At 36.5% G+C, this 16994-nt stretch overlaps 1 protein-coding gene across 2 annotated transcripts in view; it reads left to right on the top strand.

The window, feature by feature from the left end:
* Nucleotides 1-16994, top strand: part of MRPS28 (mitochondrial ribosomal protein S28) — a 108403-nt gene that overhangs the window by 16996 nt on the left and 74413 nt on the right. Inside the window, exons 2-3 of one of the 2 annotated variants that reach the window (XM_032421923.1) lie at nucleotides 5630-5811; nucleotides 6995-9432. In XM_032421923.1, coding sequence (XP_032277814.1) covers nucleotides 5630-5811; nucleotides 6995-7070 — 258 coding nt within the window. In that variant the 3' untranslated portion in view covers nucleotides 7071-9432. Of the gene's footprint in view, nucleotides 1-5629; nucleotides 5812-6994; nucleotides 9433-16994 lie in introns of those variants that run through there. The other variant, XM_032421922.1, reaches the window with a different exon arrangement.

Genomic DNA, 16994 nt, shown 5'->3' with positions numbered 1-16994 from the left:
TTAAAAAAAAAAAAAAAGATTTTATTTATTTATTTGAGAGAGAGAGAGAGCACGAGAGAGGGGAGGGTTAAAGGGAGAAGCAGACTCCCTGCAGGGAGCCTAATGCTGGACTCGATTCTGGGACTCCAGGATCATGACCTGAGCCAAAGGCAGTCGCTTAATCAACTGAGCCACCCAGGCGCCCCAGTAAATAGCTCTTTATTCCTTCTGCTATATTTCTATGGCCACTGCTTCAGCGTAAGCCCTTTATCATCTCTGTCCTAGCTAATTGGAGGAGCCTCTCAACAGTTCTCTTTTCATTTTTTCCACTCTCTCTGGTCCATCTTGCATACTGCTGTCAAAGTTTTTTTTTTAAAAAACAAGGAGCAAGTACTGTTACTCCATTAATGACACACCTCTTTTGAATCTGACTCCATTTAGCCTATGGTACAAGACTCTTTACACCTTTGTGAGGGTAGCAGTTGTTTACAGCAACTTTTTGGACGCTAATCTCTGTTGTCATGTTGGTTTAACTCTGTATTTCCCTACCATTTCACATATTTTTATATCAAGGTTCGACTAGAGCCTGGTACATGACAAGCACTCAATACTGAACACATTTGATAAATGAATAAATTAAAGTGATACTGTTCACTATATTTGTAATCCCTTCACCTTCCCCCATTCTACCTGGACAGTCCTGTTCAACTTTTAGGCCTCAAAGGGAAAAAATGGTACAGTAGAATAACAGGAATACTTAGGAAATCTGAGCCCTGTGACTAATTCTTAAAGGAAGCAGTCAACTCTAAGGTACCTGCGTGGCGATGATAACTCTGTGGCTGAGCTTTATAGAAACATTGTCCGTAACCAGGGTTGGACACTAAGCGCCATGGTATGGCCAGCGGGTGACAGGGGACCTACCGTCTCTGCTGTCTGCATCAGCGTAAGATGAGCTAAGAATGTTGTCAAAGTGGGTTGAGGGAGTTGCTACAGTTACTGTTTTTAGACATTGGCAAGTAAATGAGGAATTCAGAAATGGTTCTAGATTATGATTTTTGAAGGAGAGCTTTGTCTGATTACTTGACAAAGCTTCCAAACAGAATAGTAAGTGTACAATTTAAAAGCAAATTCAGGTGTTAATCTAGGGGTCTTATGCTTGTGGTAGAACTGTTTTACTCACTGAAAATACATTGACTTCCATTGTAAAATGTAACAAAGTGTAGGCAAAAATAATGGAACAAAAAACAATAGCATTCTATTACTATTTGAATTTAAAATCTCTTTTAAAATATAATTATTCATACCATGAATAGCCAAAGCAGTCTTGGAAAAAAAGAACAAACCTGGAGACACCACAATCTTTGATTTCAAACTATATTACAAAGCTGTAGTAATCAAAACAGTATGTTATTGGCATAAAAACAGACACATAGACCAATGGAACAGAATAGAGAGCTAGAAATAAACCCACACATACATGTTCAGTTAATTTATGATAAGGAGCCAAAAATATACAAGGGGAAGGATAGTCTCTAAGAAATGGTGATGGGAAAACTGTATAGCCACATGCAAAAGAGTGAAACTCGACCACTGTCTTTCAGCATACACAGAAAGGTAACTCAAGATGGATTGAAGACTTGAACATAAGACCTAAACCCATAAATCTCCTGGAAGAAAACATAGGTAGTAGGGACCTTGACATAGGTCTTGGTGATGATTTTTTTAATTTGACACCAAAAGCAAAAACAGCAAAAGCAAAAATAAGTGAGACTACATCAAACTGAAAAGTTTCTTATAGCAAAGGAAGGAAACCATCAGCAAAATGAAAGGCATCCTACTGAATGGGAGAAAATATTTAAGTCATATATCTGATAAGAGGCTAATATTCAAAATATATAAAGAACTCATATAACTCAATAGCAAAAAAAAGCAAAAATGGACAGAAATTCTAAGTAGACGTTTTTCTAAAGAAGACATATGGATGAGCCACAAGTATATAAAAGATGCTCAACATCATCAGTTATAAGGGAAATACAAAGCAAAACCACAGTGAGATATCGCCTTACCTGTTAAAATAGCTATTATCAAAAAGACAAGAAATAACAAGTATTGGTGAGGATGTAGAGAAAAGGGAACCCGGTACATTGTTGGTGGAAATGTAAATTGCTACAGCCACTGTGGAAAACAGTACAGAGGTTTTGAAAAAAAATTAAGAATAGAACTACCATATGACCCAGCAATTCATATATACACACATATATATATGTATAAATGGAGTATTGTTCAGTCATGAAAAAGAAGGAAATCTTGCCATTTGCAACAACATTGATGGACCTTGAGGGTATTATGCTAAGTGAAATAAGTCAGACAGAGGAGGACAAATACGTATGATCTCACTTATATGTGGAATCTGAACAAACAAACAACAAAAACAAAGCTCATAAGAAAAAAAGCTCATAGATACAGAGAACAGATTAGGGGGTTGCCAGAGGTGGGATGGGGGTGGGGGAGTGAATGGGGTCAGAAGCTACAAACTTACACAATAGGTCAAGGGAATGCAGCATGGTGACTATACTTAATTATACTGTGTTGTATATTTTAAAGTTGCTGAGAGACCAGATATTAAAAGTTCTCATCACAAGAAAAAAATTTTTTGTAAGTATATATGGTGATGGATGTTAACCAGGCTTATTGTGGTGATCATTTCACGGTGTATACAAATATCAAATCATTATGTTGTATACCTGTAACTGTTACAATATCATCATATTATAAGTTGATTGTACTTCAATATAAAAATAATTTCATAATTTTATGAAATTTATAATATAAATATTTTACAACAGATTTACTAAAAAGTCTTAAGAGATCTTATTAAATAATTAGTTGTTAACACTTAATTATTTCCTAAAACTTAGGAGGAAATATACCTTTTACTGTCATACTAATCTTAGCCCAAACATCTCTTCACAGTTATAAAGGAGATTATGTTATTTTAGGAACAGGCCCTAGTGATGGCTAAGTTATTTTCAATAAATGTTTAACTATTAGATTTACTACTGGACCTTCCTGTCATCTAAGGCTGTTTTAATTAGACCATGGCTTCAACTGAAAGTCTTCCAAAGGTGGTGGGGGGAGAAGAAGAGAAGGAGGAAAAGGAAGGAGAGAGAGGTAGGAGGAGCTGTCAACCATGGGGGTGGGGTAATGGGAAAGCAGGTCCTAGGAAGAGGGGGGAAGGACCCTCTTTGACTGCAAGCAGGATGAGACCCAGAAGCTGATACTCTGCCTTTGAGCGGTGCTTTTTCCACCTGCTCTGGGGGCAGCTGTTATGAATGGAGTGTCACAGTAGCCGCTCTTGGCACCGCTGGGTTGGTCTGACTCTTTGCGCTGCCTCTAGAGGGCAACTCATAGCCTGTGTCTGCATAGAGTGTGCTTCATCCTTGGCTCTGTACAAGAAAGAACTATTTTTTCGAGGTGCTTGTTTAAGGACCTTTAATATTATACTCTGTGCAGTTATAAAACTAGTAGTATGGCTCAAAGCATAATATTCCTGGCTACCTTTTCAGCTCTATTTGGCATCTAGATCTACTGACTTGTTTTTGGTTTAGATGGACACTCAGGCGCTCAGGATTCCTTCCCAGTGTGTTTCAACTCACTGAAACAAATCCATCGCCATACCCTCCTTCCCGCATCTAAGGGACTTGGCATCAGCCAAATGTTTTGACTCTCTTTTCCTTTGACTTTCTTTACCTTGAGGCAAAGGTCATAAGCTTTTGGTCTTTGGGCCGAAGTGTATTTTACCAGACTGATAAAATAAAAGGCTTTTTTTTTTTTTTTTTATAAACATGGAAAAATTGGGGATTTTACGTTAATACATGGATTTCTGGCTTTTCTTGGAGAATCAAAAGATGTGGCAACACTGGACTTGATTTGCAGCTGCAGCTGGAGCTGAGTAGTGGCTGTACCTTTTAGACTAGCACATATTCTTCTGCTCACCAAGTCCCCACCCAGCCTGGCATCTGAGTTTGTAATGCTTGGAGTACTACATGTATTAAAAATGAGTCATAAATATGGTTTTATAGTTTGTAAAGTAAGCATACTATCAGACTCTTAATAATTCTCCCTGAAATAACAGATGTAAAACTTATTCCAAATACAGGATGTAGGTAGATTAAATTGTTAGTATTCTTCTGTAATTAGCTCTCACAAACAGAAACTTAGTACTTCCCTTAGTTTGACCCAAAGAAAGCACATACCACACCAGACCCAAATTAAAGATGAGTAAAAGGTGCAAGTCTGTACTCATGGATTTCTGAAAAAGCGTGTGTTTGGGAAAAAATTTGTAAGTTAAAGAAAAAAAGAAGTAAGGAGCCTGCATTATATATTCAGTCATACCTCAAGTAAATTCAGTATGTAAAAAGACTCCTAGGAAATGAGCAGCACAAAACAAGAAAAAGAAGAAAATTATGACAAAACTGTTTAAAAATATTATATAACAAGAACTCATGTTCACCCTGGTAATTGAAGGATCCTTAATCACTTTTATTTTAATCTGTATTTAAATTAAAAAAAAAACCTCTTATTGGGCTATTTTTTATTAAAGTATAATTAACATATAGTATTAGTTCGGATATATGATATGATTCAGCAATTCTATACATTAATGCTCACACGATAAGTGTACTCTTAATCCCCTTTATCAATTTCACTTGTCCCCCCGCCCCCCACTTTTCCCTCTGGAAACCACTAGTTTGTTCTCTTTATTAGAGTCTGGTTTTTCGTTTGTCTCTTTATTTGTTCATTTGTTTGTTTTGTTTCTTAAATTTCACATGTGAGTGAAATCACTAAATTCCACATTTGAGTGAAATTATCTAATAATTGTTTTTCTCCATCTGACTTATTTCATTTAGCATTATATCTCTAGGTTCCAGCCATGTTGTTGCAAGTGGCAAGATCTCATTCTTTTTTGTAGCTGAGTAATATTCCATTGTGTATTTATACCACATCTTCTTTATCCATTCATCTGTCACTGGACACTTGGGTTGCTTTCACACTTTGGCTCTTGGAAATAATGCTAGAGTAAACTTAGGGGTGCATGTATCTTTGCAAATTAGTTTTCATTTTCTTTGGTTAAATACCCAATAGTGGGATTACTGAATCATATGGTAATTCCATTTTTCATTTTTTGAGGAACCTCCATACTGTTTAGTCACTCCCACTAAACTTGAATTTGAAGGCTTTTTTTTCCCCCCAGATGATCAGTATTAGGAATAAAGTTAATCACTTTCTTGGCTGCCCTACTCACATGCTCAGACTCTGACCTCCCTCTGTCCCCATGGTAGGAGGTTTTGTCTAAGGATGCTCTTTACTTTGCTCACATTCCAGATTCTACTCTGAGCCACCATATCAGCATCACTAAGCACTTTTCTTGGTTTCCTCTTCAAGAAGGAAAGGGAGGAAGAGGAGGTTGAAGAGTATATCTAGTTTTTTAAAGCAAAATTCCATTTAAATATTTTTTTCATATTGCCACAAAATATAAATATACAGCACATTCACTTTTAAAAATTTCCCCTGTTAAGATTTTATCGTATCTGTCATATTATACCTTTATCTTGAATAATATACATATAAATCTCTCCTTTTTTTTTAGGGCTCTCCAAAAAATGTGGAATCCTTTGCATCTATGCTGAGACATTCTCCTCTTACACAGATGGGACCTGCCAAGGATAAACTAGTCATTGGACGAATCTTCCATATTGTAGAGAATGATCTTTATATAGATTTTGGTGGCAAGTTTCATTGTGTATGTAGAAGACCAGAAGTGGATGGAGAGTAAGTAGAATCATTTCCACATGTTTTAAGAGTGTTGATAAAAGTTGAGATACCTCAAAAGTATTATTGAACTTTAATTGGTGATTTGCTAAAAGACAAAATATGTTTTATTTCTCTTCATTATGCTAGTTAGGGAAGTTAGGTGGGATTCATGGTCATGTCATTTTAGTCACATTAGGCTAGATTCATATCTTCTCAAAGCAGTGAGAGCACTTTTGGGGAAGATTTTGATGTTCATCCTGGTAATAAACTATTCCCCACCATAAAATTAAAACCAGCTTTATAGTAATACATGCTACTCAGGGCATTTTACATATAACCTGTTTTGCCTCTTCCTCTGTTCCACAGTCTTCTGCTTTTCAGAGAAGCCTCCTTTTCTACTTCTTCATGCTCCTTTCTTCTCCTGCTACCAAATTCCGATGCTTTATCATTTTCTTTTTTTATTTTGTATCTACTCTCGGGATTATAATTTTTCCTATTATAGAACAGAATTCATTCTGTTTATAGCCTATAAATAAAGATATTTGTGAGTATAAGTATGCACTGGGGAAACCATTAAGGTGGGAGAGCTAGGAGTAGAATATCAAGAGTGAAAGGAGATATGGAACTAAGATTCTGGGATTGGAAAACAATAGTAAGCAGTATAGAAATGATTTTTTCCCATCAGTTTTTAATGTGCCCATTTAAAAAATTTCAGTATTTCTGATACCAGGATGTATCTTAGAGTTGATGTTATGTCGATTTAATTGGCCATGTTTTTTATTCTTAATAGTACATAAAGTAATGGTGAATCTAGTACTCAGTGGCATCTTAGGATGAATTACAGTGATTAAGAAGTTTGTGATGTTTAAGAATGAGTCATATTGTAGAAATGAATAGGGAAAGAATCTGCTCTAGATCTAAGAGAGCAGTTATGAAAATGGGTTGCCTCTCTGCTGAGAGTTCTGGATATCTAGAGGTCCAGTTGATAACTGGACTCAAATGATTGGAAGACATGAACTCATTCTTCCTGAATCTGAATTGGACCTGACAAACTTAGTACAAATTTCCTTAGATCAGTGGCATGGGAATATTTAATAACTAGTTCTCCAATAAAAAAGGCCCTGATTTGACAATTTCTGTAGTCTAAAATACTCCCGCCATGGCCAATCTTAAGTTACCAATGTAATGTCCCTGAATGCAGAGTTGGGAATATGTGTACACGGTCAGCTCCCGCAAGGTGGTGCAGTCTGGCTCCAGCACACCTCTACCTCGGATAATCACAAGCTAGACAGTGTCTTGCAAGGTAAGTGCCATGAACCAGGTCATACCTGGGGAAGAAAACGGGCTGCTTATGCTACCTGGCATTGAGAGGTAATGGCTCAAGATAGCCTGTCTTGATATATCAAATAACATACACGCTTAGTCAAAAATAGTAAGAACTCAAGAAATTTCTAAGTAGAGTAAGTCTGTCAATGCAGATATTAACATTGTCTATCTATTGTGTAATGGGTCATTGAAGGGATTAAATCAGATAATGTATGTAAAGTTATGTAAAGTTAAAGATTAGTGACTGGCATATAATAAACACATGCTACTATTATTACTATTCTTGAAATCCTCGTGATTTGGATTTTTGTGAACTAATGATGACATTCCTCAAGAATTCCTATTGAGGAGGGTTTATGCAGGAGGCAACTATGAAGCTTTGCAGTCCTAAAGTTATCCTTCAAGAGAGGCATCCTAAGCTCTTGGGTACTGTCAGTAGTGGCTGTGGCAGATCATTTCTCATTAATAGAAAAATATATCATTTTCTATATTTAAAAATGAAGTACTGTTTTATTTTATGCAAAGAAATCTTCTCATCTCCACCTTGCAATGGATAAGCTTTTCGTCATGCTCCCATGGGTGCTACCCAGGTGCAATGGCCATCTTTATTTTTACAAGCTGACCTAACTTGCAGCCAGAACATCAGGTATTAACTTTACAAAAAATACATTTTACAGATAACTCTGCTGAATTATGAATATTTCACCTGCTCAGTCAGATTTATTACAAGTTGCAAATGTAGTATACACGTTTCCTTATGTTTGTGGAAGGAATTTTATGATATTTATTTCATGGGTATTTATTTCTTTGTGGATATTCTTTTATGTATGCTGTTCTTTTTCACCATTTCATTACAATTTTAAAACATTAGTTTTGTCATTATGTTATATGTTTGAGCATAATATTACAGAATGCCTTAGAGACTAGAATGTCTGATTTGATTCTCAGGCCATACTTACTGCATCACAGAATTTTAAGTACCAGTGTTCGTGACTAGATATTTCTTTAGTAAGTGCCATAATATGGTTTGAATTTATTTTATGTATAGTATAGCTTTAAATGGTTAAATACTCGAATTTGTTGCAACATTTATTGTCTTAATTTTTCATTGACAACTAATACCGTAGAAGCACATGTTCTGTTACAGAAGTTACTATGTGCTTGAAGCAACCTCCCCTCCACATGCATTCCTGCCAGCGAAGCGATCTGTTTAACAATTGTTTGTTTGGGGTCAGACGGATGGCTCATAATAATTTTGCAAGTAAATTGTCTAGCCTGTGGAGCAGTCACTGTATTAGAGTCTTTCTTTATGTACTTAGCAGAGTTAAATGCCTGCATCTCTTTGTTTTGTAGTTACTTGCAACAGTTAACCTTTCAACTACTGCTTCCATCTGACTGCCTAGGATCCAATCATTCTCACCAGAGACTCCCACTTCACCTTCCAAATCACTCAGAATCAGTACATTCATGACTGAGGATCATGAAGAGGGGGCAGTCTTATTGGTGCAGGAGTTGATTTGTTTGTTTGTTCATCCATTCATTGTTTCATTCACTAAATATTTACTGGACCTCTTCAGTTTGGCAGGCACTGTCGTAGGGGCTGGTAAACTAGTCAGACTAGCTCTTCGTCTGCTCTCATGAAGTTGGGGCAACAACTTCTACTGGAGGGAAAGAGAATATATAGTAAAAAAGTACACAAATCAATTTTAAAAATTGGTAATTACATGAGTAAAAAGGGATACTATGGTGACAAAATGGCGGGTAGAAGATAATAGTAGTTAGGAAAGGGCTTTGACTTCTACTTGTATTGTTGAAAGTCTGAAATACCCTCAGAGTGCTTTTCTTTTTCTTTTAATAATAAACAAGAGTCAAGGCTTAAGTTCTATTCATCTCTGGTCCTACAAGACCGGTCATGTTATTTCTAATAATGTGCTAAGGGGAGTAGTTCACTTTAGCCAAGAATTGAACTGAATAGTTTGGTGACTTTCATTCCCTTCCTGTCTATGTGTATACATACCCTAATGGCTATGTAGGTAACAATTATAGCTCTATATCTGCATACATTGTTTTCTGGGGAGAAACGTTCTGTCTGAGCAAATCCTTTGTTGTCCAGTTTTTAATTCATCATGGAAAGAAGGTTTATACTTTTCACAGAACATTTATTAAATTTCTTGATTTCTATATGTGGAAATGCTTAGGTTATTTCCAAAACCCTTCCCTAGGTCTCTTATAGCTACCTGTCACTTATGCTTTGAAAGTATTGAGGCGCCTGGGTGGATCAGTTGGTTAAGTGTCCGACTTTTGATTTCGGCTCAGGTCATGATCTCAGGGTTGTGAGATTGAGCCCTGCATCGAGCTCCACGCTGTGCATGGAGCCTGCTTTAGATTCTCTCTCCCTCTCCCTCTGCCCCTTCTCCCTCTCACCCCGCCCCCCCAAAAAGGAAAGAATTATAGAAAAGTGTCAGATCAGCATAAATACTGTTTCAGTTACTTTGCTTTTCTACCTGTATCCAGGACAAATTGTAGGTGGGAAATAATTTTATTTAGATCTTACCTGTTATCTTTCTAGGTGACAGGAAGATGATAATACCGAATGAGAAAGTAATGAGATCCAGCTAGGTCTCTGCTCATTCCCTTTTCATACTTACAAATTTAGATTATATGACTAGATAGAACAGCTTTTTGGGCTGGACACATGTTTGCTCTCTACCTCTTTGATGTCAGGCTGCCTCTGAGTAGATTTTAGGAGGGTAACTGAATAATGGCAGAACTTCTTGCTTTGATACATTTACTTAAGAGACTACAAATAAGATGTAGATATTTACATAATTTGTTCATCATTCATCAACCTGACCTGCTTTTTTAATCCCTTTTGAGAACCACTTTTTTTTCTCTTCAGTTTGACTTTTGTGTCATTGAATCTCTTCTACTTTAGGACAGTTTAAATTAATTAAATGCAAAGAAAAATAACTCAAATTTAATAAAATACGCAGTTTAGCAAAATATTTTAATTTTTTCATTATTTTTAAGATTTTTTATTAAGTTTTTATTTTAATTCCAGTATAGTTAACATACAGTGTTATATTAGTTTTAGGTGTACAATATAGTGATTCAGTGATTCTCTACATTACTCGGTGCTCATCATGGTAAGTGTAATCTTTAATCCCCATCACCTGTTTCACCCATCCTCCCCGCCGCCTCCTCCCCTCTGGTAACCATCTGTTTGTTCTCTATAGTGAAGAGTCTGTTTCTTGGTTTGTCTCTTCTCTCTCTTTTTTTCCTTTTGCTCATTTGTTTCTTAAATTCCACATGGGTCAAATCACGGTATTTGTCTTTCTCTGAGTGACTTATTTCACTTAGCATTATACTCTCTAGCTCTATCCATGTTGTTGCAAATTGCAAGATTTCGTTCTTTTTTATGGCTGAATAATATTCCACTGTATATGTATATACCATATCTTCTTTATCCATTCATCTATCAGTGGACACTTGGGCTGCTCCTATAATTTGGCTGTTGCAATACTGCAATAAACATAGGGCTGCATATATCCCTTTGAGTTAGTGTTTTTGTGTTTGGGGGTAAATACCCAGGAGTACAATTACTAGATCATAGGGTAGTTTTATTTTGAACTTTTTGAGGAACCTCCATACTATCTTCCACAGTGGCTGCACCAGTTTGCATTCCCTCCAACAGTGCACGAGGTTCCTTTTTCTCCACATCCTCACCAACACTTGTTTCTTTCATTATTGCTTTTACTATAGTTTCAAACTTAGAGCAGCTGATAAGAATCAGAAATTATTTTGGTTAACTGAATATTCTAATTAGCTAAGTAATATCCTTTTAATAAGTTCTATAACTTTTTTGTTTTAATATTTGTTTTTGATTATAGCTTGCTCTGTGCCCAACATGGGGCTTGAACTCACGACCTTCAGATCAAGAGTCACATGCTCTACTGACTGAGGCAGCCAGGCATCCCTGATTATAGTTTAAAGGAACACTTTTCAGCCTTTGTCCCAAGAAGCTCTTGAGTTCTGCAGAAAGGCTTCAGAGACTGTTCTGGGGGTAGCTGGGAAGTTCGACCTTACTTTCAGAGTGGCTCTACCCTCATTATTTTATATATTATAATTCTGGGAACATTTTGTTTAAAGAGTCGGGGGGGCACCTGGGTGGCTCAGTCAGTAAATATCTGACTCTTGATTTTGGCTCAGGTCATGATCTCAGAGTCCTGAGATCGAGCCCCACCTTGGGCGCCATGCTCAGTCTGCTGGAGATTCTCTCTTCCCCCCCCCCCCCCCCCCGCCCAGTCCACTCACACACTCGCGTGCTCGCTCTCTCAAATGAATAAATAAATCTTTAAAAAAAAAGTGTAGGGGGGAAATGGTACTATTTCTACCACACACACACAAAAAAGTTTGAAAAACACTTTTAAAAGAAAACTAATTCTAGAAAGACATTATATTAATAGTAACATTCAGAGTATAAGCTATGGTATTAAAGCATGAATAGAAGTATTGTGATCTACTTAGACTGAGTTGCAAAATAGAAATAAGTAAATTCAGAGATTTTGGAGTGTGGGTGGCCTAATTCTAACAATACCAACCTTAAAAGTTTTAACCATTATATTGTTTCTCTTTCATGTCAGATTGTGACTTGAAATCAGAAATCAGATTATGACAAATTAGAATGAATGACTCGCAGGCATTAACTTCTTTGGCAATTATCATTGAATTAACTGACTTGCTAAATTAATCAACATTCTGTTCTCTAAAACCCACTGACTGATACCAACATTAACTGGAAAATTAGAAATTGGTGGTCTTCTACTATGTCTGGTACTTTTGCTTCTTCCAGTTCAGCTATATCTTTAGTTAAAGCTAGTTAGTTGTGTTTGTTCCAAAATCTATTTATATTATTGGTAAGTAATTTTTTGATTATTGTATAAATTCATAAAATATGAGTATGGAAAGTGTTTTTGTTCTTAAGAAAGCTAATTTTAATATTTTGGAAAGACCTTCATAAAGAAGAGATTTTTTGTTGTTGTTGTTAAAGAAACTACTATTGAATTAGTTTGGGCAAGTAAACCATAAAGATGGGGAGGGGGAATCATAAAAATCTGGAAGGAATTGCTTTCCAAATACCTTTCTGTTCCTGTTTGGCTTTAAAGTGACTGATTCTGGCAATCCCAGACATTGTAGTAAGGGTATTGCTTATATAAAGAAATCAGTGCAGAGCTCCAGTGAGTGGACCTCTCCTCAGCGAGAAGGCCTGGACCTCTATCAGAATATTTGCATTAATTGCTAAACTAATGTCTTCACAGTGTATATGTATGCTTTTTTAATGGATTCTCACTTTAACCTACTTTTCCATGAGCCAACCTACAAGTCAGAGGGCTTCTACTGTGACTTAAAAATATAAAGCACTTTCCTATCATGTGAAACCTGCCTGCCCTTTCTTTAGACATTTTTTTCTTCTGTTATTAACACAGCACACAATTTCACAAGATTTGTCCTAGTGTGAATTAAAATTGTTCCCTTTCCATATTCCCATCTGATAAACATAATAGCTAGTTTTTTGAAAACCTACATTTGCACTCTATATGTATTGTCTGATGGCCACTCTGGAAAACAGTATGGAGGTTCCTTAGGAAGTTAAAAATAGAGCTACCCTATGACCCAGCAATTGTGCTAGGTATTTACCCCAAAGATGCAAATGTGGTGATCCAGTGCCCCTTAATGTTCATAGCAGTGGTGTCCACAGTAGCTGGATAAAGAAGGTGTGGTACACACACACACACACACACACACACACACACTGGAATATTACACAGCCATCAAAAAGGATGAAATCTTACCATTTACATTGACATGGATGGAACTGGAGGGTATTATGCTGAGAGAATTAAGTCAATCAGAGAAAGACAATTATCATACGGTTTCACTCGTATGTGGAAAATAATAGCGTAGAGGATCATAGGGGAAGGGAGGGAAAACTGAATAGGAAGAAATCAGAGAGGGAGACAAACCATGAGAGACTCTGGACCCCTGGAAACAAACTAAGAGTTGCTGAAGGGGAGGTGGGTGGGGGGATGGGGTAACTGGGTAACAGGCATTAAGGAGGGCACATGATGTGATGAGCACTAGGTGTTATATGCAACTGATAAATTACTGAACTCTACATCAGAAACTAATGATGTACTGTATGTTGGCTAATTGAATTTAAATTTAAAAAAAAAGGAGGAGATATTTTCTCCATTTTCTAAATGAAGGAAGTGAGTCTCCAAGCATACTGTGCTGCAGTGACACAGCTGGTAATTAATAAGGCAGGGATTCAAACCTTAGGCTGTGTGTATTCCAACACAGCCCTGGAATGTTCTTTTCACTCTGCTGTTCTGCTCTTTAGATCCCACAACATACAGTTACTAAGTATCATAGGACCCTCCTAAAATGGTCTCACATATGAGCCAGTTTTTATACCAGGGACCCTGAAGACAGTGTGGTGGGAAGGCTCTACGGAGGTCTGTTAAAGAATGGTAGGTAGCCTGTTATCATATCCTTGGTTGTGGTGTCCATGATCTAATATGTTTGGATAGTGTCACCACTGATAAGCTAATGACCAGTGGGTCCAGGCTTTGTTTCAGAATGGATGTGTAACGTAATTATGGTGAGACCTGTAGTCACAGGAGCTGGTTAATGTTTGACAGTGATTCATAACTTAGAGTCACCTGGCTTGGGAATGCTTTATTTCAAAAAAGTTTATTCTTCAAATTGTAGAAAGTTGACTCTTTACATGTAATACTCAATTTTTAATTCTTTGCTTCTTTTTATAAAATACGTCATCTACTTTCCTTGAACCTTGTCAGACTTAAAGTAGTTTAACCTGTTTTTTTGGTCTTTGTTTTTGACGAACCAAGGTCATAATTATAAACATTAATTTCTGTGTTGTATCATAATTCAAATATATAGAATTACTGCTTTTTAGCTACACAACCCTCCAATTTTTGTAGTTTTTGTGTTTTGCCTTTAGATGTCATTATTCTTTCTCTGCTGTTGCACCTGTGTCTCCATTTTTAGCTTTTTTTGAACTTTTTAATTTTCTTCTTCTAATATTCTGATGCCCAGGAAATTGCCCACCAAATTCATTGTGCTTAAAATAAGAGCAGTTAGTATTTGAGTATGACCGCTCAGCCTCTTCTATAAGTAAAGTGTATGTACTTCCAGTACATGGACTTCAACATGTATTTTGACAGCTTCTAAACTCCTCTGCTTAGTTCTCATTGAGTTCTGTGGAGACTTGATGTCACCAGATAAGTAACTTCCTGATAAATGAAGTGTAACTAGGTTGGGGTCTTGTCTGTGTTGATGGCCTGTTCACTGATGCCTTTGATAGGGATTGTCACATCTCAGGACAGTGTTTGTTGAACTAGTCAACATGCTGAGTGTCTTGGACATGAGTATTTATTGTGGTTGAGACTTTAACACCTCCAGTAGGAACACTAGTGAAAATAAGATGGGATTATTGGACCTCAAATACTGTTTGAGATGGTATCAATTCTTACAGTAAATTTGTAAGTAAATGGGTAAATTCCTTAAGAACATTATTAAACCCAAAGTATTGTTTTATTTTTTTTTAAGATTTTATTTATTTATTTGACAGAGAGAGACACAGCGAGAGAAGGAACACAAGCAGGGGGAGTGGGAGAGGGAGAAGCAGGCTTCCTGCGGAGCAGGGAGCCCGATGCGGGGCTCGATCCCAGGACGCTGGGATCATGACCTGAGCCGAAGGCAGACGCTTAACGACTGAGCCACCCAGGCGCCCCCAAAGTATTGTTTTATATAGCATTGGTGAGTTTGATTGCTTGGATTGTACCTGTAGTACATTTTATCAGTCTCAAGAATTAAGCTGATGATTTTATTATTTTTATTATTTTTTAATTAAGTTTTTATTTTGATTCCAGTATAGTTAACATACAGTGATATGTTAGTTTCAGGTGTACAATATAATGATTCAGCAATTCCATACATCACCCAGTGCTCATCACAGTGCCCTCCTTAATCCCCATCACCTATTTCACCCATCCTCCCACCCACCTCCCCTCTGGTAACCATCAGTTTGTTCTCTATAGTTAAGAGTCTGTTTTTTGGTTTCTTTCTCTCCCTCTCTCTCTCTCTTTTTTTTCCTGTGCTCATTTGTTACTTAAATTCCACATATGAGTGAAATCATATGGTGTTTGTCTTTCTCTGACTTATTTTGCCTATCATAATGCCCTTTTGCTCCATCTGTGTTGTTGCAAATGGCAAGATTTCGTTTTTTATGGCTGAATAATATTCCATATATATCACATCTTCTTTATCAATTCATTTTATTTTTAAATAAACTAGGTCATGGTGCAGTTTTTCACTGAGTCAGCAAACATTTAACGAGCAGCTATCATGTGTCACCTCTGTGTTTAATGCTGTTGTTCAGATTAAAGACAGTGCCTGCTTTCAGGGAGTTGATGATTCAGTCAGGGGGGTAGAGAAGTAAATCGATATGTATTACGCTGTGTAAGTTCTGTTTACTGTATCCTACAGGAATGGAGAAGAGGGGATCAGTGATTCTGTTAGGTTGTCAGAGAAGGTTTCCCAGAGGAACTAGCAATTGAATTGAGTTGTAAAGGACCGAGGGTAGGAGATACAAAGTGCAAAAAATGGCTGCACTTGGAAAAGTTTTAAGTGAGAGAGAGCCTGGCTTTTCCGGGAACTCAAGGGGATTAGTCGGCTTAAGTTGAGAAATGATGAGAGAGTGGGGAGTTGGGCAGGAGGCAGATCTTCAAGGAATTTATATATCATTTTAAAAAATTGGGGCTTTATTCTGAAAGTGATAAAGAGCCATTAAAACATGGACTGGGTTTGTGTTTCAATGAGATCATTCTGGCATTGGTGTGGAACATATATTGGAAGAATGAAATGAGTTAAGCCAATAAAGAAGCTTCTGGAAAGAAGTGATGAGAATGTTAATTAAGTCTGAGGGTCAGGAGAGGAGACTTTCATTAGCAATTTAGGAGATAGAAGAAACAGGTCTTGATGACTAAGTATGGATAGTGAAGTAGAAGTTTTGAATGGTGTTTGATTTAAGACATGAATGACTAGGTGGTTAGTAAGTCTGGTTGTTTTGGGTAGGTAGAAGGGGAATGGATTATATTGATATTTTTGTCTGCTTGAAAAATTAAAATTAAAATGCCCAGATTTAGGTCAGTTTTGATTCTCTCATTCCCATTCATAGTCATACTACTTCTGATAAGTATCAGTTAAGGAACATTTCTCTTTTTATTGAAATATAAAATCCTTGTGGTTAAGCCATGTTTATATTTTTGGTTAAAGAGCCAAATTCTCTAAATCTTATTTCATTATTATATTTTAATTTTGATTTTTTAAGAATTGTATATATTTCTGTAAAATCCTAAAGTCCAGTTTTACAGATGAAGTCTATTTATTTATTAATGTGTTAATGAAGATCACGTCTTTTAAAGCATTATTTCTACACTGGCATCCCTATCAAAACACACATGATTGACAGTTCTGAAAATCAAAGAGTTTCAAAACAAGCATGATTGGCAGTTCTAAGGTAACTAGCATGTGCACTGAATATTATTTGTACTTTTGTTTGACATTAAGGTAGAAAAAACGAGCTAATTTCCCAGTCTTTGTTTCTATTTCAGGTTGTATGATATATAGGGTCAAATAAAGAGTGGGATGGATATTGAACGTTTCAAAGACTGAAGTTTTCAAGATGTGTTGGTGGGGGAAAAGAGAAAATAAGATTTTGAATTAAGTGGTTCTCTTTATTCCAGAGGACATGGTACACAATTAAAAAGTATGAACATTTTGAAATAGAT

This window comes from Phoca vitulina, unplaced genomic scaffold, assembly GCF_004348235.1.
Source record: "Phoca vitulina isolate PV1807 unplaced genomic scaffold, GSC_HSeal_1.0 scaffold25, whole genome shotgun sequence".
Classification (NCBI taxonomy): Eukaryota; Metazoa; Chordata; class Mammalia; order Carnivora; family Phocidae; genus Phoca; species Phoca vitulina.
The sequence above is the reverse complement of the archived record's forward strand: the minus strand, read 5'-3'. Positions and strand labels throughout refer to the sequence as shown.